Source organism: Caretta caretta, chromosome 7, assembly GCF_965140235.1.
Source record: "Caretta caretta isolate rCarCar2 chromosome 7, rCarCar1.hap1, whole genome shotgun sequence".
Taxonomy (NCBI): Eukaryota; Metazoa; Chordata; order Testudines; family Cheloniidae; genus Caretta; species Caretta caretta.
Window position 1 is genome coordinate 93,799,468 of NC_134212.1, and position 25,240 is coordinate 93,824,707.

At 38.4% G+C, this 25,240-nt stretch overlaps 1 protein-coding gene across 9 annotated transcripts in view; it reads right to left on the reverse strand.

Moving 5' to 3' along the window:
* Nucleotides 1–25,240, reverse strand: part of PLCE1 (phospholipase C epsilon 1) — a 324,949-nt gene that overhangs the window by 291,771 nt on the left and 7,938 nt on the right. For all 9 annotated transcript variants that reach the window (XM_075130951.1, XM_075130953.1, XM_075130952.1 and 6 more), the window contains exon 2: nucleotides 452–2,037. In XM_075130951.1, the coding sequence (XP_074987052.1) occupies nucleotides 452–1,657 (1,206 nt within the window). In that variant the 5' untranslated portion in view covers nucleotides 1,658–2,037. The remainder of the gene's footprint in view (nucleotides 1–451; nucleotides 2,038–25,240) is intronic.

The window sequence follows — 25,240 nt, forward strand, 5'->3', positions numbered from 1 at the left end:
AGTCTGAAAATTGTAAAAAAAAAATTGAAACAACAATGTCTCTGCTTCATTTTTAGAAAGTCCATAAAAATGGATGGATTTCTTTTTTTATTCTACCCTTGATTAGAAACTCTTGTGCCAGTTTAGACAAAATGAGTTTAAGGATGAGACAAACCCTTCTAAAAAGGAGTGTTCAACATAGCAATATGTTAATTAAGTCTTCCATTCTCTATACTAGTTGGTACCAGTGGACAATCATAAAATGCATCTTAAATGTTATTCATAATAAAAGCTTGTTTTTGCATAGTAGTTGTGGCTGTATTACATCTTATCTACAAGGTTATCGGTGTTATTTAATCATGTAGTTTGACACCCTCCTCAAGAGCTTCACCAATAAATTGTGTAATAATTTTGTTAAATCAAAACATCAGTTCAGTACATGTTTACATGAAAAAAAATATGAAAAGCTTACCTCATACCACATGGATTTCACAAGATCAGAATTTAATTCCTCACTTAAGGCTTGAATAGTTAGATGTTTTGTGATAATCCTACAATGCTTTATATCACTCTTGTTTCTCCTCTGCTCCACATAATCCCAAGCAACAGCTCCAATATGCCCTGAAGGTAAAGTCCTAACAATTGCCCTTGTTCCAGTATAAACTGATTTTTTAACCTCCTTATCATTTTTACAAAAACGTCTGATTAATAAAGTGGAACGTTCCTTTTTGTTTCTAAAAAACTCCTCCTCCATCCCTTCTTCGCAGTTATCACTGCAATCTTCAAAATGGCTCAGAAAGGGCTTTGAGGGCATTTTTCCAGTAAAATTACCACCATAAAAGCTGTGACTTGAGCATGCCACTCTAACCTTTCGTGCTGCTCTTTCCACATATAAATACTTGTCCCTTAAAGTGTCACAGTTATCATACAACTGTTGTCCATTTTTATTGTCACAATTATTTGTCAATTCCATTAATTTACAAGTGCAGGCTGTTGAATCACTGGCGTGATCATTACCAACATTTACATGCTGTAAACAGTCACCCAAAATGAAGCTGTTGTGTAGCGTGCACAAAGCTTTTGATATATTTCTTTCACTAGCATAGTGAAAGTGAAACACTGCTACATTATCAGCATCATCTGTGCCACTTTTATTTACTGCGAAATGGTTTCTTAATGACTTCATCTCTACTGCAGGTTCATCCCTCTTCAACTGAATATCAGCAAACATGGTCCTTTCCCGTGAAGTAGAAATTCCAGTTTCCAAGCATGTGTGTTCTTCTGCTAAAGAATCACATGATTTATGTAACTGGTTATGCGGAACACTGCTCTTGCATTTTTTCTTTATAGTGTTGCAATTCATGTTAAGAAACTCCACTGAACCAGGGATGCATGTGTTCTTCTCCAAGAAGTTTTCATTACTCCTATTATCAGTCATTCCTTCTCCATTTGCCAAAGAGAAAATTTTGGGCAGCGAGCCCTGAAGATGTTCTTCTTTAAGTCTGTGTAAGTACGAGAAAGTATGTGTCGTTTGCCTTCCTTGATTAGCAATGTGTCTTTTTATAACATTGGTGTCCACAGCATTTTCACTATTTTCAGCTCCAGCTGACTGAGCAGGTATCACTTTACCCTGTGCCACAGACACAAGTACAGAAGCTGCCATTTCCTCAGAGGTCATTTTGACAGTTTTTAGATAATGTTCTGTTTTTCCTCACTGATAATCATACTATGATTTCAGTGTATGAAAATTCAGTGCTAAATTATCAGTGCAGACACACTGTGTAAAAACATGTTGAATCCTTTATTACTTTTAAAAGCACATGCACTACTAACTACAAAGCTTTATCAGCTGTGGATCACTGATGTGAACTACAGTGTTTCTTAAAGCAGTTTTTTAACGTGATATTGCCAGTTGACAATTTTCTTTCCACTTTCAGCATTTCTGTCATACGCAGGGTACTATTTGTTTCTACAGTTTGTAGAAAAAGAGCATATTTGAACATATAATCCATCACAAAGATGTATCTCACCATACAACATCCAATTTTAATTAGTTTCCTGCAAGAAAAAGACAATGTATTAAATTCCATGGTATAAAATGCACAGTCATAACAACAAGAAGAAATGGTTAGTATGTAAAAGCTGTTCATAGAATGTTAAGAGGACACAGTCAACTTGATATCTAATTAATTGAAAAAAAAAGTTGAAAACAGTTTCAGGAAGTATATCTGTCTTAGGGAACATCTACACAAGGAGCAGCAGCAAGTCTCAGAGCCTGGGTCAACTAACTTGGGCTTGCAGAGCTCATGCTACAGGGCTAAACACAGCGGTGTGGATGTCTGGGCTTGGGCTCCAGCCCCGTAGCACAAGCCCTGCAAGCCCAAACCAGTTGACCAGGCTCTAAGACTCACTACCACAGGCCTTTTTGTTGTATTGGCATCCCCTTAGACTCCCTCCATCAATATTTAAGGTTTTGCAATCAAATTTTCTTATTTTAAAAAAGGTTTTTCTCTACATTATTGTATGAAAACACAAACAGGAAAATGTTACTGTACGGGGTGAAACTGTGAAATTGAACATACATAATATGAACAAAGTGAAAATACTTGGTTTTCTATGATCTCTTTCAGAGTTATTTTAGGGGCTACTTATCACTAAAGTTGGTAAAATATTTTCAGAAAAAATTAATTATTGATGTCCTTTGAAAAATAATTGATTCTTTTAATCAAAATTAAAGAGATAGACACACACAGTAGGGGAAAAAGTTACAACACACAAGTAAAGTGGTCAAGATAATGATTGCTTATGCCTTAACAGAGGTTTTTTAAAGATTACATGATTATCCTTAATTGCCCTTAAACCCTGCCACTATGAGGGAATGCATTTCTTCTAGTCAAGTGTCTTGTGTCAAGGCTGCAGCCACTGGTACAGCAAAGGAGATGGGAGATAAAAGTAAAAAGACAATTGTGCAGGGACTTGATAGCAAGGACAGAGGATTGAACTTGGTATGAAGGAGGAAAAGCCAAGAAGAAATCTAACGGAACATGACATGGTCAGTGTGACATTGCGCTTCATATTCATTATGTAAATATGCTTATGATATGGACATGACATAACTGAGATGTACTTTATGCAAGATGACTCACGTAAGGTATCATTAAAGGTTATGATCATCATTAAAGGTCAGAGATAGTTCCCATTGTGTAGAGCTGTTTGTTTGACCCAAGTCACAGCAAAAAAGCTTTCCAGGAAGGGGGGAGGGGGGAGAGGAAATAAAAAAAGAGGGACAATGATAATATGTGGGAGTCCTCACTATCCCTACAACAACACATCTGAAAACACCTGAGGAACAAAGACTGAACTGTTAGAAGTGATAGTCCCAGGCTAAGATCTTTAGCCTGTGTATGAAAACCTGGGAAAGTCAAGGCAACCTGTGCCTTAAGAATCCGCCAGCCTGTTTATCACTCAGGGTGAGAATTTGCTAATTTGTATCTTACCTATCTAGTGTGTCAAGCTTAGTTTACATGTTTTGTTTCATTTGCTTAGTAATCTGCTTTGCTCTGTTCGTTATCTCTTAAACCACTTAAATTTTATGAACTATAAAAGGCAGATTTTGTTCATTATTAAACCCAGTTTATGCAGTTTCTAACAGAGGGGCAAGAAGTCGTGCATCTCTCTTCACACTGAGGAAGAGGGCAAATTTTAAGAGCTTGTGCTGTACAGATATTTCTAAAGAGTGCAAGACAGTATTACTTTGAGTTTGTCCCCCAAAAGGGGTGGGGGCACATGAGTGCTGGGGTAGCCCTCTCACACAGAACTGACTTTAGTCTGTCTGCAGCGGGGTTAGGCCCTACCTCTGTGTGTGTGTGCTGCAAGAGGCCAGAGAGCCTAATTCAGCAAAGCAGGGAGAGGGAACCCAGGCTGGTTGAAGGGGGGCTCAGTTAAACCCCAGTACATCAGGTGTCATCCCGGACAGGAGAGGGGGGTCCAACCCGTCACAGTCAGAACAACAAGCATCTTAGTATGTACATTTTGTACAGATTGGAAGGGTTAATGTGGGTATCAAAGAGGAGGTAGTCAAAAGGGGAAATCATGAGAGCCTGGATGAGAGTTTTTGCAGTAGGGACTGAAAGAAAATGTGTGAGGTGGGGAGTTCCCTGAGCTGAGGAAGGGGATCCCAGGTCACCACCCACTTGCCTCTGCCCAAGTCCCAACCCTTTCTCCTGGAGGGAGGGCAAGAGTTAAACACTTGGAACAAGTACTATATTAAGCAATAAAATACTTATCTTGGTGAGGCAATGCCAGGAGTAAACCCAGGTAAGGATCTCTAGCACAGGTTAAACACTTTCTCCTTGGTGCGACATATATCATACAAATTACAGCCTTCCCATGCTTAGCTAGACAAGCACATGCTCTCTGTTCTGAATCAACTCAAACCCCCTTGCTTCCACAAAACATGTCTAAAAATATGGCCTTTCCTATTCAGCCACAATACAGCTAAAACACCTACTACTGTAATATCTTTCTCTCTGGGTTTGACAAATGCAAACTTGCACACTCATATCAATTCAGAATGTTGCTGCAAAGACCATTTTCCTAGTCAGTCTCTGACCACATCTCCACTCTCTTTGCATCCCCCTTCTCTACCATGCCAAACATAAGCTACTGGTCTTCACTTTAAACCCCTCCCAACTTATTACTATCTTATCTATCATCTCCCATTCACCACTGCGATGTCAACTCTCATTGTGATCACCCCATGAAGCCACACTCTATCCCCATTATTACATTTTCAAACAAGCTCTTTACTTCTTTTCTGCCATGCTGGCCCTCATGTTTGGAAGGAACTCCACATAAACATCCACAAAACTAACACCTTTAAATCCACGAGTTGGACTCCTAGGTATTATAGTAATACAAATAATTAACAACAAGTCTGAGCTCCAGGGAGGTTGGTGGTTTTTGTCAACAATGAGAAAGAATTGGGAGGGTTTGTTAGGAAAAATAAGTAGTTAACTTTTGACAATGCTGAATTTGAGCGGCAATCCAGTAGATATCAGAATGACAGGCTGAGATATGGAACTGAATGGATGAAAAAAACTCAGGAGCAAACAAATTAAAGTCTCATCAGCATAGAGATATTAACTAAAGCCATGTGGAGCATATAAGATCACCTAAAGCAGGGGTGCTCAACCTATGATCCACCAGGGCATTTCCTAAGGCCGGCAGCGTGCTTCAACGCAATATACTAACAGCTGATTCATTAAAGTTTTGTCATCATGTTTACGTTATTTTAATTTACACAAGTGTGTAAAAAGACAATACTGTACCTAGAAACAACCTAAATACATACTAAACAAGTGGAACTTAAAATATAAATCAATATAGGGGACTTTAAATCTTTGGCCCACACAAGGTTGTGCTTAGGTTTATGTATCCCTCCTGTGTAATAAGGCTGGGCACCACTGATCTAAAGAAATGACAAAAGGAAATAAAAGGGCCAAAGGATAGATTCCTGTGGAATCGCTATGGCAAGTGGAACAGAGGATGATGACCAGACAAAAGAGACACTTAAGGAATGGCCAGAGAGATAGAAGTAGAATCGAGAGAGGCCAGTCCAGAGGGTAAGGCATTTAAAAAAAAAAAAAAAAGGAATTATGATCTAGTGTCCAAGGCAACAGACTAGAAGCCCTGTTATTTAGCAAGGAAAAGATTGATAGTTAGAACCCCTGGATTCTTTAAAAAACAAAAAGCATTCTAAAATCAACAGCTGTTTCTCATCAACCTAATAAAACTAATTACTTTTTAAAATTACCACGTGCAGTTACAGCACTTTAATAAAAGCAAGCTATGTGCTCATTTAATTCTGAAAATCTCCTTACACACTTGACCAATTTTATCATCATTAGAGAATCTTCCCCAAATGAAATATTTTAAATAAAACTAGTTACTTCTACTTCGATCACCTCCCTAAATTTTAGCCAGTTGGGGAATGAATGGATCAGAAAAAGCACACTTCAATGCCCAAAATTCTGCTGGGGGGTGGGGGGGAGGGTGCCTCAGCAATAATGTTACACCCCACACCTCTGCCCTCAAGGTGGATTGATTTAAACCACACCATTTTAATTATGATTTAATTCAGCAAGGGGGAAACTGATTTAAAATCAGTTTTAATCTGGTTTTACCTTGGTATTTACTTATTTACCAAAAGAAAGGTTGAACCTCATTCGTTGGTAACCACTAAAACGTGTTGATTTGCAACTAAATATAGGCCTTTACACTAAATTTGGAACTTGTTTTTGCTAACTAGGAGGATGTGTATAGCTATACACATCTATTTCAGCTATTATACAGCTTATGTTATATTTATTCAGATTCTTAATGTTTACATTTTTTATCTTAGAAAACAGGGAATTATACACAAAACTTTTTTAAAAATGAAAACCTTAAATGTGCTAGATACATAAGAAAAAAACAAAGTTTATCAAAACGTTTTGCTTTTAAAACTAACTGATTTACTAAACAAAGGAAGACTTGTAGTTAGTGAATCAAACTGATTGTTTCTGGTCACCATGTCCTTCCAGATTTTAGAATTAGTAGGTCTCATTTTCTCATACCTAGTTTTTATTCATAGATCACAAGAGGACAACAAGCTTTCCTTTTTCAACTCCTAATCTTTTTCTTAACTCTGAATGAACTAGTCATTCAATTGAGCTAATTGACTAAACTGAAATTTATAAAAATAAATATTCTCTCTCCACATGCCACAGAGGTTACTGTTATCAAAAGGTGTTTTAAACAACTCTAATGCAAGTTGCCGACCCGGTGACTTCCAACAGTTCAGTGATTGAAGTTCTTCAAAACCTGGCAAACAAATATGTATTTTTAAATAATTTAAATGTTAATAAATGGTACATTGAGGCCTTAACATAGGTGGTTATATTTTCAAATTTTAATTTTAAAGAGGTTTAAAAAAATTAATCTGTATTCAATTTAAATTAAAAAATTCCAATTTAAAACAGAAAAAATAATCAGATTTTTCTTCAAGTAACTGATTTTTATCTACCCTGACCCATTTTCCTAAACAAACATGAAAACTTTTCTTTGCAACTTTTCCCATATCACACTCAGGGAAAATGCCCACAGGAGTTTCCACTGAACCTTTCCGCATTCATCTCTATAGATTACTACTCCGTGCCTTCAAATCCAACCCTCCCACTGGTGTTGTTTCTGGTCAAGCACAGGCAAGGAGCCACTGGCATGGGGATCCACAGTCCCACTTTCATGAGCTGCCAAACCCCCATTTTAAGGGATGATGCAGCTAAAATCCCTCAGATTCAAGTCAATAGACTTTTCTACTTGCATTTTGGCCTTCTTGTGTCTTTTAATGTGGAGGACATGATTGGCTTATTATTTTAAACACCCTGTGTTTAAAATCAAAGTATAGGGGGAAAAAAACATCTTTTTAGTTTTGCTTTCTCTAGATACCTTGTTTATATTCTTCCAACTCCTGTTCTGTACTGCACTAGATCTCTTCCAATATAAGAATGATGGTTTAGAGATCAAAATATATACATGTATTACTAATATCCTTCTATTTTTTGGAGGATTTTTTTCATCTATCAAAACACCACAGACTACGGATTCACCTTTCCTGCCTACGCAAGAAAATTCCAGACAAACCTAAAAAAAGGTAACCTACTGTACCATATTCATAAATATATTCCCTGTGATGCTGCTAAACCGGAAATAAAGAGAAAATGCTATGAACGGTCACTGAGAATAATGTATTTATTGCTTCAGTAACTGATTCTTTCAAAGCAACTAATTTATTTAAGGCAGAAAAGCCTTACAACATTGGTATGCAACTTAATTTTACAGCATTCACTGAAGACCATAAAACTGATCAGTAGATGGTAATTTACACCATTTAAAATGTAAAAACATTGACGTTAACATAGTACCTGTGTACCAGTGTACGTAAGAAGCTACTAAAATAAAATAATATTTTGAAACAGTCTGTAAGCCTGTGGGCATTTTCAATGGTAAACATTTCTCTGGCTAGGTTATATACTGTAGTTAATCCATGCCCACCTAGTTTGGCACTTTGTCCCCCTCTGGTGGTCGCTAGCCCTAGAGATTGATGAGCCTGCTACAGCCCTACCTAAAAGCTGGGATTTTTTAGCTTAAGCAGTGGAGACTCATGCATTAAGATCCATAGGTCCCAGGTTACATGCCCACTGCTGACGATGCACCCAGGGACATGGGCATTACATGTAGCTTTTGAAGCCACAGACACATGGGGGAATGCTTCTCAGGCTGCAGCTGTCCAAGGGCATTATGTCTGACGATCACAGAGGTGGATAAAATGTCTCCAGGGATACCAGGGGAGCACAATGAGGCAGCAATTGCTAAACCCTTTAAAAAAGTATAGCGTGCATTCCTCCACCTAGTGTTTATGGAAAACAAGCACCAGGATGCTAGTTACCACCTCTGCAGACATATGCAGAAAGGGGGACTTCCCAGGCCCTCCCTATTTGCATACTTGCACATGAGCAGTCAAAAACAATGAGTATAGAAACCTGAAAATATATACACACAGCAAATATGCACACATTTAAATTATCCCAATTAATCTTATTTTGCCAAAAAGCACTCAAAACATTTTTATAATTAATTTTGAATATAAAGGCACATGGGCCAACCTACAAAAGCCTGCACCTTGGTTATAGTCTCACATGGACATTTTCTAAAGCCACTAAATAGCTAATGAAATACATTAATAACTACACTGGTACATTTCTGACATCATTTAAGCCTCAAATGAAATATGCTCCCTCTATCAATACAGAAAAGTAAAAATGTGGAAAACTAGATCCAAAGGTGAATCATCCTGGATCCAAAGGTCAGCCAACAAAAATAAAGTGAATAATTGAGAGAGATAACATGGCAACATTTCAGCACTCACATTCACAAAATGTTTCAAGTTGTAAAGCATAAGACACTGAAACCAATTTAACAAAGTAAATATTTCATCTATATTCACTTAGCTTAATTACTTGTACAGTGTTTTAAGATTTAAAGTGTCAGCTAGTACTGACTTATTTGGTAACTTCATATTTAAATTAAAAAAGAATTCTAGAAATAGATTAAAAAAGAGGCTAGGTAAAAATAGGTTTACACCCCTACCAACCTAAGAAAATTCCACAAAAGGTGAGATGGGGTCCAGTCTTAATTGTTTATTCAAAACTCCCATTTAAGCCAGTTGGAGTTTTGCTTGGGTAAGACATCAGTACGGACTTCAGTATTGGATGAGTTTTTCATATTAAAGAAAGGAATCTGGAGGAGTGGACAGGTCACAGGATTTGTGATGAGATACAGAGATTTTCACCTCTAGATTAGCAAGAAAAAGCTGAAACTACAGACCTTTTCCTAATAATAAAGTTATGGAATGACCCTGGCAATGTGCTCCTGGAAGTAAAATATCTAGATTTAATTCCCCATATGAAAAAGGCCCCAGAAATAAGAAGCAAGTTCCATCACCTGGCAATGTCACCACCACCAGGACACCAACAGTGAAAAAGAAATGGTGGGCCTCCTAAGAATCAATGAAAACTAACATAATCCCTTTTAACAGTTGAAGACAAATTATATATTTGGCATAAAATATAACAGTAATGCAGATGTGTCAGACCGTTTCAATAACAAAATCTCAAAGAATTAAAATGGTTATGCAACTTGTCATAAATTAGGCTAGACAGTTATTTGTAATAGCTATAACAGAATAGAATGAAAATTTAAAATCAACTATTAGATGTTCCAATAATGTGCCAAATGCTGCAGCCCCTTGTAGCCCTTCTCCTCACCATAACTAATCTTGGGGAGCTAAGGATTGAAATCCCCCTGTGCCAGACAGGTCCCCATTTGCTCCCCCACATCCATGCCTTTTTCCATCAGTAAGAGTACAATACTAAGAGGAGAACCTGAAACAATCTCTCACAAACCCAGTAGTCAACGGAAATTGTTGGTTTCTTTCTAGATCTGAGTTGCAATCATTTAGACCCAGATTTCTAAAGGTATTTAGGTGTTGCTGTGCTCAGTGCTACAATGTCTGTTTTTGGAGCTTAAATCTCATTTTCAAAAGTGATTTAGGCCTTCCAGAGATAAATCCCAACGGTACAGCAAGGTCTAAATACCCTTAAAAATCTGCATTTTAAGTCAAAGACCCTTTTTTGTTCAACAGTTGCCTTGAACTTCATGCTCAAAGTGACAACTTCCAATTGATAGTGTAATACTGAATTTTGCCATATTGTTTGTTTCATCTAACTAGATACAAGGTCCTTCTACTATCCGCCATCTCAGTCAAATCCACCAAAATTACTAATCTCCCTCTCCATTCTCTATGGATGTCATGAATAACAGACCCAGGAAAATGCACGTGCCAACAGCAGTTTGGCTGACCAAACATTTTTCACTATTGCACACCTTTTCCCATTGCTGAAAGAACTGGCAGTGTTGACTTGATTTAAATAAATCCAGTCGTGAAATTTCAACTTCTCACACAACTGAGTAAAGATCACTGGATGTACTGTTAATTCCCTTGGATTTAAACTGGTGAAGACAACCAGTCCAACTTCATATCAAGATGTCCAGGTAAGTGAGACACTTGATTTTTTTCAGATGCCTTTCCACGCAAAAAGGAAGAGAGCTTCAAAGGGGTTTTACTGTACATTTTCCCTGATTTTTCATAATGAAACCATGACAAAAAATTGTATTGCAATATATATTGTAATGTACATTGTAGACAGTCCTCCCTTTCACCGGATACTGTCATTTCGACATAGCTAGGAAAACTGCCCTGGTCTGAAGATTTATGGGACATGCTAATTACATTGCCGTACTCTTAACCTTCCAATCACCACTGCAATCTTGACTAACAGGATCATCAAAGGTGTTCAAAGATTTTGCAGAATCTAGATGTCTCCCTTTGCTTCACTGGAATTATCAACATAATGTAGCACTACCCGGACTTTAGTTGACAAATGAATTTGTGCAATGCAGGCTCATGGATCCTTCTTCCATTCCAACTGCATCAAACTTTGCAGTGAGCATTTGAATTTTGACAGAGACACCAGATCTACACATGCCAGCATAAATCCTAATGCTTTTTTACAGTACATCATAATCTCCATTCTCAGACTGCAGATGTGCTTATGCTTTATCTCACCCAAATCTTCTTTTCTGAGGATCAAAAGGAGTTCCTAAAAATACTCTAGACTTCTAAAAGAACATATCTACCTAGAGTTACTATCTACAAAATTTTCAATATTTTATAGAGAAAAGCAACAACAACATTGAAGACAAACATGTAGTTATACCATTGCTTCCACTAATAATCCAGAGATTCTGTAGTTCTGAAGATCCCCTGGTCGCTTCAAATACACTACCTGGAATGGAGGGTGAATGCGGAGGTGTTTTTTTTTTAAGTGGCATCTACTGTATAGATGCTTGAGGAATGGATTTAGATTGCCCAAATTTATTCTTCTTCTTCAGGTTTATCATCTCCAGCATTTTCCCCCTCCATGACTTGATGAATTATCTCCTCTTCGCCCTGATAAAATTCCTGACTCATCCATTTTGTTTGCTCCCAACCAGAAAACTCCAAGACCTAACTGACCACACATGCCAAGCAATACAGTTGTTGGGGATCATTTCAACCCATCTACAGAAGGTCATAAGAACATAAGAATGGCCATACTGGGTCAGACCAAAGGTCCATCCAGCTCAGTATCCTGTCTACCGACACTGGCCAATGCCAGGTGCCCCAGAGGGAATGAACCTAACAGATAATGATCTGGTGATCTCTCTCCTGCCATCCATCTCCACCTTCTGACAAACAGAGGCTAGGGATACTATTCCTTACCCATCCTGGCTCATAGTCATTAATGGACTTAACCTCCATGAATTTATCCAGTTCTCTTTTAAACCCTGTTATAGTCCTAGCCTTCTCAACCTCCTCAGGCAAGGAGTTCCACAGGTTGACTGTGCGCTGAGTGAAGAAGAACCTCTTTTTATTTGTTTTAAACCTGCTACCCATTAATTTCATTTGGTGACCCCTAATTCTTATACTATGGGAACAAGAAAATAACTTTTCCTTTTCACTTTCTCCACACCACTCATGATTTTATATATCTCTATCATATCCTCCCTTAGTCTCCTCTTTTCCAAGCTGAAAAGTCCTAGCCTCTTTCATCTCTCCTCATCTGGGACCCATTCCAAACCCCTAATCATTTTAGTTGCCCTTTTCTGAACATTTTCTAATGCCAGTATATCTTTTTTGAGATGAGGGGACCACATCTGTACGCAGTACTCAAGATGTGGGCATACCATGGGTTTATATAAGGGCAATAAGATATTCTCTGTCTTATTCTCTATCCCTTTTTTGATGATTCCTAACATCCCGTTTGCTTTTTTGACTGCCGCTGCACACTGCATGGACGTCTTCAGAGAACTATCCACAATGACTCCAAGATCTTTATCCTGATTAGTTCTAGCTAAATTAGCCCCCATCATATTGTATGTATAGTTGGGGTTATTTTTTCCAATGTGCATTACTTTACATTTATCCACATTAAATTTCATTTGCCGTTTTGTTGCCCGACCACTTACTTTTGTGAGATCTTTTTGAAGTTCTTCAGTCTGCTTTGGTCTTAACTATCTTGAGCAGTTTAGTATCATCTGCAAACTTTGCCACCTCACTGTTTACCCCTTTCTTGAGATCATTTATGAATAAGTTGAAAAGGATTGGTCCTCGGATTGACCCTTGGAGACCACCACTAGTTACCACTCTGCATTCTGAAAATTTACCATTTATTCCTACCCTTTGTTCCCTGACTTTTAACCAGTTCTCAATCCATGAAAGGATCTTCCCTCTTACCCCATTACAACTTAATTTACTTAAGAGCCTTTGGTGAGGGACCTTGTCAAAGGCTTTCTGGAAATCTAAGTACACTATGTCCACTGGCTCCTTGTCCACATGTTTGTTGACCCCCTCAAAGAACTCTAATATATTAGCAAGACATGATCTCTCTTTAGAGAAACCATGTTGACTCTTGAAGAACAATTTATGTTCTTCTATGTGTCTGACAATTTTATTCTTTACTATTGTTTCAACTAATTTGCCCGGTACTGATGTTAGACTTACCAGTCTGTAATTGCCAGGATCACCTCTAGAGCCCTTCTTAAATATTGGCGTTACATTAGCTATCTTCCAGTCACTGAGTACAGTAGCTGATTTAAAGGACAGGTTACAAATCATAGTTAATAGTTCCGCAATTTCACATTTGAGTTTTTTCAGAACTCTTGGGTGAATGCCATCTGGTCCCAGTGACTTGTTACTGTTAAGTTTCTCAATTAATTCCAAAACCTCCTCTAGTGATACTTCAATATGTCTTTTGCCCCCACTGCTCCCCTTGGAAGGTTGTTCCAGAACTTCACTCCTCTGATGGTTAGAAACCTTTGTCTAATTTCAAGTCTAAACTTCCTGGTGGCCAGTTTATATCCATTTGTTCTTGTGTCCACAGTGGTACTGAGCTTAAATAATTCCTCTCCCTCCCTGGTATTTATTCCTCTGATATATTTATACAGAGCAATCATATCTCCCCTCAGCCTTCTTTTGGTTAGGCTAAACAAGCCAAGCTCTTTGAGTCTCCTTTCATAAGACGGGTTTTCCATTCATTGGATCATCCTAGTAGCCCTTCTCTGTACCTGTTCCAGTTTGAATTCATCCTTCTTAAACATGGGAGACCAGAACTGCACACAATATTCCAGAAGAGGTCTCACCAGTGCCTTGTATAACGGTACTAACACCTCCTTATCTGTACTGGAAATAGCTTTTTTCATGGCGATATCACATTGGCGGCTCATAGTCATCCTGTGGTCAACCAATACTCCAAGGTCCTTCTCCTCCTCTGTTACTTCCAAGTGATGCGTCCCCAGCTTATAACAAAATTTTTTTGTTATTAATCCTTAAATGCATGACCTTGCCCTTTTCACTATTAAATTTCATCCTATTACTATTACTCCAGTTTACAAGGTCATCCAGATCTTCCTGTAGGATATCCCGGTCCTTCTCTGTATTGGCAATACCTCCCAGCTTTGTGTCATCCGCAAACTTTATTAGCACATTCCCACTTTTTGTGCCAAGGTCAGTAATAAAAAGATTAAATAAGACTGGTCCCAAACTGATCCCTGAGGAACTCCACTAGTAACCTCCTTCCAGTCTGACAGTTCACCTTTCAGTGTGACCCGTTGTAGTCTCCCCTTTAACCAGTTCCTTATCCACCTTTCAATTTTCATGTTGATCCCCATCTTTTCCAATTTAGCTAATAATTCCCCATGTGGAACCATATCAAATGCCTTACTGAAATCAAGGTAAATTAGATCCACTGCATTTCCTTTGTCTAAAAAAATCTGTTACCTTCTCAAAGAAGGTGATCAGGTTGGTTTGGCACAATCTACCTTTTGTAAAACCATGTTGTATTTTGTCCCAATTACCATTGGCCTCAATGTCCTTAACTACTTTCTCCTTCAACATTTTTTCCAAGACCTTGCATACTACAGATGTCAAACTACCACTTTTTCCCCCGCTTTCTTAAAAAAAGGAACTATGTTAGCAATTCTCCAGTCATATGGTACTACCCCTGAGTTTACAGATTCATTAAAAATTCTTGCCAATGGGCTTGCAATTTCATGTGCCAGTTCCTTTAATATTCTTGGATTAAGATTATCTGGGCCCCCCCGATTTAGTCCCATTAAGCTGTTTGAGTTTGGCTTCTACCTTGGATGTGGTAATATCTACCTCCATATCCTCATTCCCATTTTTCATCCTACCATTATCCCTAAGCTCCGCATTAGCTTCATTAAAGACTGAGGCAAAGTATTTGTTTAGAATATTGGGCCATGCCTAGATTATCCTTAACCTCCACTCCATCCTCAGCGTTTAGCGGTCCCACTTCTTTCTTTGTTTTCTTCTTATTTACATCACTATAAAACCTTTTATATTGGTTTTAATTCCCTTTGCAAGGTCCAACTCTACATGGCTTTTGGCCTGTCTGACTTTATCCCTACATGTTCTGATCTCAATAAGGTACCTTTCCTTACTAATCCCTCCCATCTTCCACACCTTGTAGGCTTTCTGCTTTTTCTTAATCACCTCTCTGAGATGCTTGCTCATCCAGCTTCGTCTACAACTCCTGCCTATGAATTTTTTCCCCTTTCTTGGGATGCAGAATTCTGATAAAAAGAAAAGGAGTACTTGTGGCACCTTAGAGACTAACCAATTTATTTGAGCATTTTCACTCCATACGGCTAAATACAGTGCCTTGCATAATGACAGGTTTCAGAGTAACAGCCATGTTAGTCTGTATTCGCAAAAAGAAAAGGAGTTAAATTGGTTAGTCTAAGGTGCCACAAGTACTCCTTTTCTTTTTGCGAATACAGACTAACATGGCTGTTACTCTGAAAAGAATTCTGATAATTTCTGCAACCTTGACTTGAAGTAATTTCAGGCCTCCTCCGCCTTTAGATCCACGAGTTCTTCAGTCCAATCCACTTCCTTAACTAATTTCCTTAATTTTTTAAAGTTATCCCTTTTGAAATCAAAAACTCTTGTCCCAGATATATTTTTGTTTATCCTTCCATTTAGTTTTAACTGAATTAGCTCATTATCGCTCGAACCAAGGTTGTCCCCTACAACCACTTCTTCTATGAGGTCCTCATTACTCACCAAAACCAAATCTAAAATGGCATCCCCTCTTGTTGGTTCAGCAACTACTTGGTGAAGGAATCCATCAGCTATCGCATCCAGGAAAATCTGAGCCCTATTATTACTAGCACTTGTCCTCCAGTCTATATCTGGGACATTAAAGTCTACCATGATCACACATTCCCATTAGTATTTACTTCATTAAAAACATTAAAGAGGTCTCTATCCATATCCTAATAGAATCCCAACAGTCTACAGCACACCCCAAGCACGATCCCAGGGGAGGCTCTAGTAGCTTTCTTCCCCAATGTGATTTTTGCCCAGACAGATTCTGTCTTAGCCATTCCGGCATCACTTCTTATTTATTTACTCTACCTCATCATTGATATACAATGCTACTCCACCACCTTTGCCTTTATTTCTGTCTTTCCTAAACAGCACATACCCTTCAATACCTGTACTCCAGTCATGACTACTATTCCACCATGTTTCTGTTATCCCTGTAATATCTGGTTTCACTTCCTGCACCAGTAGGTCTAGTTCCTCCATTTTGTTACCTAAGCTCCTCGCATTAGTGTACAAACATCTTAATTTTTGCTGTTTCACTTCGCTCACAATTGCTTTACCCAATTGGGCACAGACATTCCACAACCAGTATCACCTATTAGACTGGTATCTACACTATCCTTCCTGCTTATGTCCATTCTCCTACCCACGACTGTATCCCTTCTTAATTTGTTTTCTTCCCTCTCAGTGTTAAAATCCAGCATGGAGATTACCTGGACATCTCCCAACCATCTCCCCCAAATTCCTAGTTTAAAGCTTTCTTAATCAGTTGTGCCAGCCTCCATCCTAGAAGTCTATTTCCCTCCCTACTCAGGTGAAGTCCATCCTGAGAGAACAGTCCTCTGTCCACAAATGCTTCCCAGTAGCCATACATCTCAAAGCCCTCCTTATAGCACCACTGCCTGAGCCATCTGTTGATCATCATAATCTTGTCACACCTTTGTTGCTTTTCTCTAGGAACAGGAAGAATCCCACTGAAGATCACCTGAACCTCAATTTCCTTAAGCATCTTCCCCAGCCTGGCATACTCTCCCTTGATACGTTCCAGCGAGAATCTAGCTGTATCATTTGTTCCCTCGGATCTTTTCTTCCATCAGCTCTATCAGGCGACACTTCATACAGACGAAACTCTTTTCAGGTATCCCCTCTAGGATCATGTACATGCTGCAGCTTCCACATTCAGTCATCTTCGTTGTGTCATCCATTACTTGGATCACTACCACCGCTGCCTCGGTATCGGTCATGGCCTTCGCACCTAAGTCCTGTTAGTCTTCTCCTCCAACATAATACCTTCTCCTTCAACAGAACTCCCACTCAAACTTCCCTGTTTACAGCTCTGTCTGCTGGCTCTTGTGCTGCTGCAGCTGTCTGTTAGGATAGGCTCCAGAAAGATGGATCTGAGCCACACAGAACAAATTTACAGTTGAGCAGTTACTCTATTGTTCCAATCCATCCCTCTGAAATTAGTGGAATCTACACTACCTACAAAAGAAATTGACTCTGTTGCAGTTTAAATATAAAAGAAACAACAAAAGTAACCCACTGTGACTACAGGGAAGACTTTAAAAAAAATTAAAAGAAAAACTACATTAAATGAAAAAAGGGTGAAGCAACATGACTAGGCTATATAGTATCATTGAAAAGTTGCAAGAATAAAATTGAATTGTAAACTTAAATAGTGTTGGATAACATGGCTAAAGAAAGAAGAAAATGTATCAATACAGTGCAAAAATGATATGAGGAACCTAAAGGAGGCGGCGGGGGGAAAATGAACACTACATAATAAGGAAGGAAAACCAAACTAATGAGGATATTGAAACAACTACAATACTACTTATCCTCAGTCTTCTTTTAATAATAAAATGTATGAAGACCTTAAAGTTAACTCTTAGAAACTGGCAACAGGATGAGAGAGGATTTATGATAGTTGAGAAACAGGGTAGGGAAGTAACTTCTCAGCCCTCCCCAAACTTCCATTGCCAGAAACCTTCATCCTTCGCTTATGATCCTGATGTGACTTGCCATATGCTATTGACTGTAAAGCTAATAGTAAGTGTTCATCATAAAATACAGAGTTGATTAATATATTTGATCATTCTGTTGTTTCCCCCTTACATCATATGCCATAAGTCTGCTGAACTAAAAGCAGTGAGCATTATCAAATGGTTAGAATGCAAGACTGGTAGTCAGGAGACCATTCCCATGGTGCTGCTGATTTACTGGGTGACCTTAGATAAGTCAATTGGGCCCAAATTTCAAAGAAAATTCCATAGATGTCCAGTACAGTATGAAGGCATTTTGGCTCAATACTTTTAGACGTGCCCTCTAATTCTGTGTGTGTCAGTTCTTGAGTGACCAACTTAAGACATTTTAATCTCTCTGTACTTCAATTTTCTCCTCCAAATCTGGGAAGAACAAAACTTAATGTTGTGAGCCTTGACAAATAGTTAAGTAATTCGAGTTCCTCAGACAAATGGTACTGTACTGTAGAAGTACAAATATTAGGATAAAAAGAACATAGTTTACATTAGAAATGTATTAAATTATACCTGTTTTAAACATTAATTGAGGAGTGTCATGTCAAAGTAAAGAGTATTAGCATGTATTTTAGAGTTAAAACAGATGTAACTGCTAATGGAGCAATAAAATCCATTATTTTGTCTGTGGACCCAGAGTCCTCCAAGGAAATGCTATAAGTCCACACTATTGTAGTACCCAGGAGCCCCAGTTGTAGACCAGGCTCCCACTATGCTTGACACTGTAGAAATACTGGGGGGGTGGGGGGGGTGGCAGACAGTCCCTGACCCAAAGAGCCAATCTAAGTAAAAGACAAGAGACTTTGGCTATAGATACATGGCGGAGTACAAGGAAACATTGAGAACATATTGGTCAGCATGATAGAACGTGGTCTCAGTACACTGGTAGTCTAACCATTGTTAGGTATTTGTGTAGGTATCACAGTAAAGGAGAGTTTTAGGGAGAGACTTGAAGGGTGATAATGAGTTAGTTCTGTGGATATTTACAGGGAGTTTCTCCCAAACATGAGGGGAAGCATGAAGGTGCTTGTTTGAAACTGAGGACAACTGACAGTAACCTAAATGAGCTTTTTAAGGGTGTGTATGAATGAGGGTTGGAGGGGAAGAGTAGGAGTCTGCAGATATATAGAGCATAAGGATGGAGGCAAAGATTTTACTAGATTTCATTTTCATTATAAAGTTCACCATAGATGGTCACTCGAATATTTCAGTCTCTACCAACAACTGAAGGCTTTGATTCCCATTTTCCTGGTGTACTCAGGATTTTTGGAGCCTGGTCAAAAGAAAGTTTTTGCACAGTCAATACTTCAAAAATCAAGTTCAATTAGTTTCCTTCAGCTTGGTTTTTAAATGAACTTGGACAAATGAACAAAACAAGGGACACTTGTTCAGGCAAAGATTTTGTTTTGTTTTGTTTTTTAAATGGACTCAAAAAGAGAAGGCTTTTCCAGCTAGCATTATCCTTTTTCCTCTAAGGAGAATCTGGCTCCTAACACCAGTTAATACCACTCCCTAGAGTACCTCCTTCTAATAGTGTGCTGGGGATCAGTTAAAACATTACTCCTACATAAACTGTGGTCAATTTTTTTCAGTTTGAATAAATGTGCTTAAAAGATAAAAAAAGGTACTACTGAGCTGAGAGACCAATAGCTGTTTTAATGTCCCTTATCTACCAAAACTAGAAATTATGGACATGATTTTGAATCCATCCAGGAGTTTAATGCTATACAACCATCGAAAAGTTGGGAATCGCCCACTTCATTTCAGACTTGTTTTTAGGTACTGCTATCTTGAGAACTATCAGAATTACAATCAATGCAGAACACAAACTGCAAGTTCAGAATCCCAGTTCTTAAATGGTATATAGTGTTCATCTCTAACCAGGTAAGCAATGCTCTGAAAACTCTCATCATATTGCCAGTCTCACAAAATTTTGTGTTTTTCTTAAAGCCCCACCTCCTGGAGTCATGTAATTGCTGAGAATTTCAACTTAATTTTTTTTAATATATGTTTTAGCCCTCATAGTTGTGGTAACACTTAGATAACATGACCTGTAAAGATTCAGGAATCTTAGGATAAAGACCCCCAAATTATTATTTTTAACACAACCTAATGACGTTGGATGGCATATCAAGTGACTTTTGAACCCTGGGGGAGCTAGTAACACTGTTTTTGTTATTAAAAAAATGCCTGATGACATGTTAGAACTGAAGTTGAGAGGGGGAGCCAGACCCTAATCATAACAAACTGATTTAAATTGAGGACGTCAGTTACTTCATTATGAGGAATAGGAGCAGCCAAATGAGGGACTTTTGGACCCACAGACATTCCAGTCAAAACTGTAGAATGTTCTGACTTTCTCTGCTCTTCGCTGATTGGCTGTTTGCGCCAATCCTCCTGCTCCCTCAGTCACACTTCCATTCCTGCTTTGTCCCCCTCACTTCCCTTCCCTTCCTAATCTCCAAAGTAAACTCACACACTCCAAAATAAATGTGGGACTAACAGGAAGTTTGCTGCCATCATATTGTTCACTCTGCTTGTGTGCTGTACTTCTTCCCCCACCCTCTCTGTCTGTCTTGTCTATTTATTTTAGGCAATATTGTCTCAATGCCTTCCTTGTACTCCCCAATCTGTTGTCTCTAGCCTTATACTTTGATTGTGAGCTCTTTGGGGCAAAGATTGTCTTTTTGTTCTCTGTTTGTACAACACCAAGCACAACAGGGCCCTGGTCCATAACTGGGGCTCTTAGGTACCATGATAAGGCAAATTGTTTAAATTATGCAAAAAAATATTTGTCCACAATCATTTTTAAAAGTTACATCTTTCCCACAGAAAAGAAAGAAAATCTATTTGCATCCCACACTGCTGCTGACATCTAACCAGTTCCTGATTCCACACCCAAGAGGACTCTCAAGAACATACTGAAGTAATGTAAATAGATTTTATCTTTTCCCTAATCCAATATTTTCCTCTAACTTCCTTGGGCTACCATAGTTCCTTTTGAGCACAGAAAAAGGAAGTCCTTAAGACAGCAGCAGCTTGAGTCTCAAAGGGCCTTCCAGTTTTACCAGGAAAGGGAACCACAACAGAGGGAAAATAATTATATTTTAAATGTACATAGTTTAAATTTTTAAATATATATTTCATTTAATTTTTAAAAACTTTATTTTTAAAGTACCTTTAACATCCAATAGACAACCTGCCACTGCTAGAAAAATTTTGCCCAGTCAGTGCAAATAGTTTCAGGACTCAAAAATGCTCTCTCTCTGAAATAAACCTTAAAAACCACCACAAATAAGCAACAGCAAATCTAATCTAAATAACGAAATATTTTACATTCATTAACAAATACCCAAGCTATAGTCACTATATGGCAAAACTGATAGATAAAACTGGATTTTAGATGTTAATAGCATTCTGCCATGAAATCTGTACATACTTCACTCTCAGACGTAAATAAAAACTCGGTTGTGGGCTGTCAAGGCTGATTCCCCACTCTGGCACTTCGAATGCAGAAGGTAGGGACCTGCAAGGATTCCAAAAATTAATACTGGCCACTCCAGGCTTGTATTAAACTCCCAAGATTACAGCTCTGACCTTGGATGGGTAGATGCTGCCACCACCCAAGTGCAAAAACAATCCTTTGGACCCAGGAAGGCACACTTGGGAACTCCTCCCTGTGGGGTACCCTCAATCCCTTTCACCCTCCCCCCGGGAAGAGCTGAGAAAGAAAAAAAGGAAATCAACTGTTGCCACCATCTAATTAAACAACATGTGCACAGCCTCTTAGGACACAAAAAAAAATCCCGTTCTTAAAAAGGTAAATTTTATTAAAAACAAAAAGAAAATACATCTGGAACTTAGGCTATTGCTAGATTTAAAAAGAGCACATATAATAATTAAGCCTCAGGAATGGTTAGTATGTGATGTGCCTGGTGGATAAGTAGTCTTTGGTTTGCATATGTATTCAGACAGCCTTCTGTTGATTTCACCAGCTCAGCTGACAGGCAACTTCTTCAGGTGGCTCATTGGTCTGCAGAGGTTCAAAAATTAGAACAAAAGACTTTTTGTAGGACTGATAGGAACATTGAAAGAGGCCCTGAAAACAGACACATTACTGGTTTCCAAGGTCATTCAGTCACCCTTCATGGCAGTGAAATTAAAAGTACAATCACACGACTGATTTTCTGTTGTATTTTGTGGCACATATTGCCTGCTACAACATCAGTTGCTCTTTTTTAGAATCTAACCTCTATGTAACAGCAAACAGGATTTGACATTATGGGCAGAAGAGGGAAACTGGGAAAAGTCCAAAGCAAAAACACAAGAGAGGAATCAGATATTGAACTAGTTACTGGTTGTACAGTGACCTTGTTTTTGAGCAATGTATATTAGCAAATCCCTCCTTCAGCCAGATCTGCATAGTGCAAATAGATGACTGTGATAGGAAGTAACTGGACAAAATGTTTTGCCACCCAGAGCATACAGAAATGCATATGAATTTTGGAACTCTGCCAAATGTTCTGCCAAACAAAAGAACTGCACCCCAACACTACAATTAATTTTATGAGTGTTATTTGTATTTCTAAGTATTAGAAATTATATTTTGTAAGCACATACACTCATGTGGTATGCTGAAGTCTTACTTCTCTGAAACCTGACACATGATTAACTGCCTTCTAAAAACTGTACTAAGAAAACAAGATGTATATGACTGATTGTATATTGTGAGGCTATATAGCAATTATAAAAAGGAATAAGATACTTAATTCTGAGTTGTGTAACTTGAAACATATATTGTTCAGTGACAGACACTAATATGGTGACAGGTGCTTTATACATGCATAAAACAAAAAAAGGCCCTATAAGCCTACCTTGTATATTTAAAGGATACATGCTAATTAGAGTGAAAATATCTTTTAAAAGGTATAGCCCTGGGATACTGGTTTTATTATACAAGTGAGACAAGAGATCCAATTTTTCTACGTCCAGGCTGTATGTGTGCTGAATGGCCAACAAGATTTAAGGAGAACTTCTTTAGACATCACTTAATTATTGCAGAGTACACTATTACATGAAACTAGAACTGAAACAGACCTCCAATCAAAACCCATTGTAATACCTACATTTTGAGAGCTCACTAACCTAAAAACAATCCTGGTATAAGCTTCTGCCTGAAACCTTGCCTGAGAGTGCAACAACCACCAAGGAAATTGTGAGATTTCCCACTCATGTTATGGATTAATTGTGTGCATCTAAAAGCTTTTCTCTTAATATATGACTAGTTGGCCTCACTGGGGTTCTACACTGTATGTACTTTTTAATACAAATTATACATAATCATTTCTAAAGCTCCTGTTTTCACCTCCTCTTCCAGCTGCTTCATGTGAAGGGAAGCAAGACTACAGACACTGCTATGAAATGACCACATGCAGAGGGAAGGTAGCTACGCAGGGTACTCCCCCTTCCAGATATCCACTACAAAAGAATTGTGCAGACTGCATGGGAGGGACGGGATACGACAGGACTTGGATGGGAGCTGCACTATGCAGTAGACTCTCTCACAGAACTCTGAATGAGCCACATGGAGCAATATATTTGCTCCAAGAACCATGGAAGAACCACTGGGGGGGGGAGGGGTAGGACTTCAAACAAACAATCTTGTTTGCTCTTTGACCCTTTACCACCCAAGATGGTCACAGAACAACCTTGGATGAGCAACCTGTGAACCTCCTGGCCTGATCAAGTAATAGACATAACTGGCAAGAGCCAGAGGGGAATGCAGAGGGGCTCAGCTGGCCAATAATCTGCAGAATTGGAGTTTTGGATACATGCAGATTCCCTGCTTTTATTGCTTACCTTACACCTGAACCTCTTTTGGTTCCATACACTAAAAGAGATGAGATTACAAGGACCTGCAACTTTTACAGGGCCAGGGAATGTTTGTATTAGCTAGTTCCCACCCACATAATTTTGAGCAGAAGGGAGCTATGTAGACATACAGCAGGTATCTAGTTTATTTGAAAAAAGTCACCAGAACATGAAGCTTATTAGTAAAATGTATAAATATTAAACAACTTTAGAAGTACAAATATTAAAATATCACTGTCCACTAAATGAAGCATCCTACAGAACACATTTATTTTAATATACTCATATGAATTGAACAATTCATTATCTTAATCTAGTTATAAATATATGAAAAAATGAGAAAATGAAAATTAGCAAAGGAAGGCAAAGAAGCAAAATATGCTCTTAAATTTTAGCTTGGATACTAAAAACATGAAACAATTTTCTCCCCTTCATTTTCATAAGCAGGCAGGATCCAAAACAAGCAGAACCAAGCCAGAGAAATTGAAGGGTGAGACCTGACATCATAGAAACAGGTTTCAGAGTGGTAGCCATGTTAGTCTGTATCAGCAAAAAGAACGAGGAGTACTTGTGGCACCTTAGAGACGAACAAATTTATTTGGGCATATGCTCCTCTACCATGTACATTGGCCAAACCTGACAGTCTCTACACAAAAGAATAAATGAACACAAATCAGACATCTAGAATTATAACATTCAAAAACCAGTCGGAGAACACTTCAACCTCCCTCAATTACAGACCTAAAAGTCGCAATACTCCAAAAAAAAAAAAAATTCAAAAACAGACTCCAAAATGAGAAACTGCAGAATTGGAATTAATTTGCAAACTGAATAAAGACCTCCAATCAAAACCCATTAAATTAGGCTTGAATAAATAACTTTGATACACTCCATCTAATAAGAGATCTACTAAGCCCACAATGCACATTTCATCTCCTCTATAGTGTTTTTCTGACTTCTTCTTAACTGACACGGCTGGTTAAGAAAAAGTTGGTCATGTCCCCAGATAGCATTAAATTAGGCTTGAATAAAGGCTGGGAGTGGATGGGTCATTACACAAAGTAAAAACTATTTCCCCATGCTAATTTTTCCCCTACTGTTACTCACACTTTCTAGTAAACTGTTGGAAATGGGCCATCCTGATCATCACTACAAAAGTTTTTTTTTCCTCCTGCTGATAATAGCCCATCTTAATTGATTACTCTCATTAAAGTTAGTATGGCAACACCCATTTTTTCATGTTCTCTGTGTATATATATGTTCCTACTATATTTCCACTGCATGCATCCAGTGAAGTGGGTTTTAGCCCACGAAAGCTTATGCCCAAATAAATTTGTTAGTCTCTAAGGTGCCACAAGTACTCCTTGTTCTTTTGACATCATGGAAGTTTCTCAACTGGAGCTCCACAAGTTTGTTCCTTCATGGGAATTTGGAGGCACTGTAGATGAAGTAGATTCACAGCGCAGTTACTCTACACAGCACGATTCCCTCCACAACCCACTGATTTCCAAGTGGAAATTCA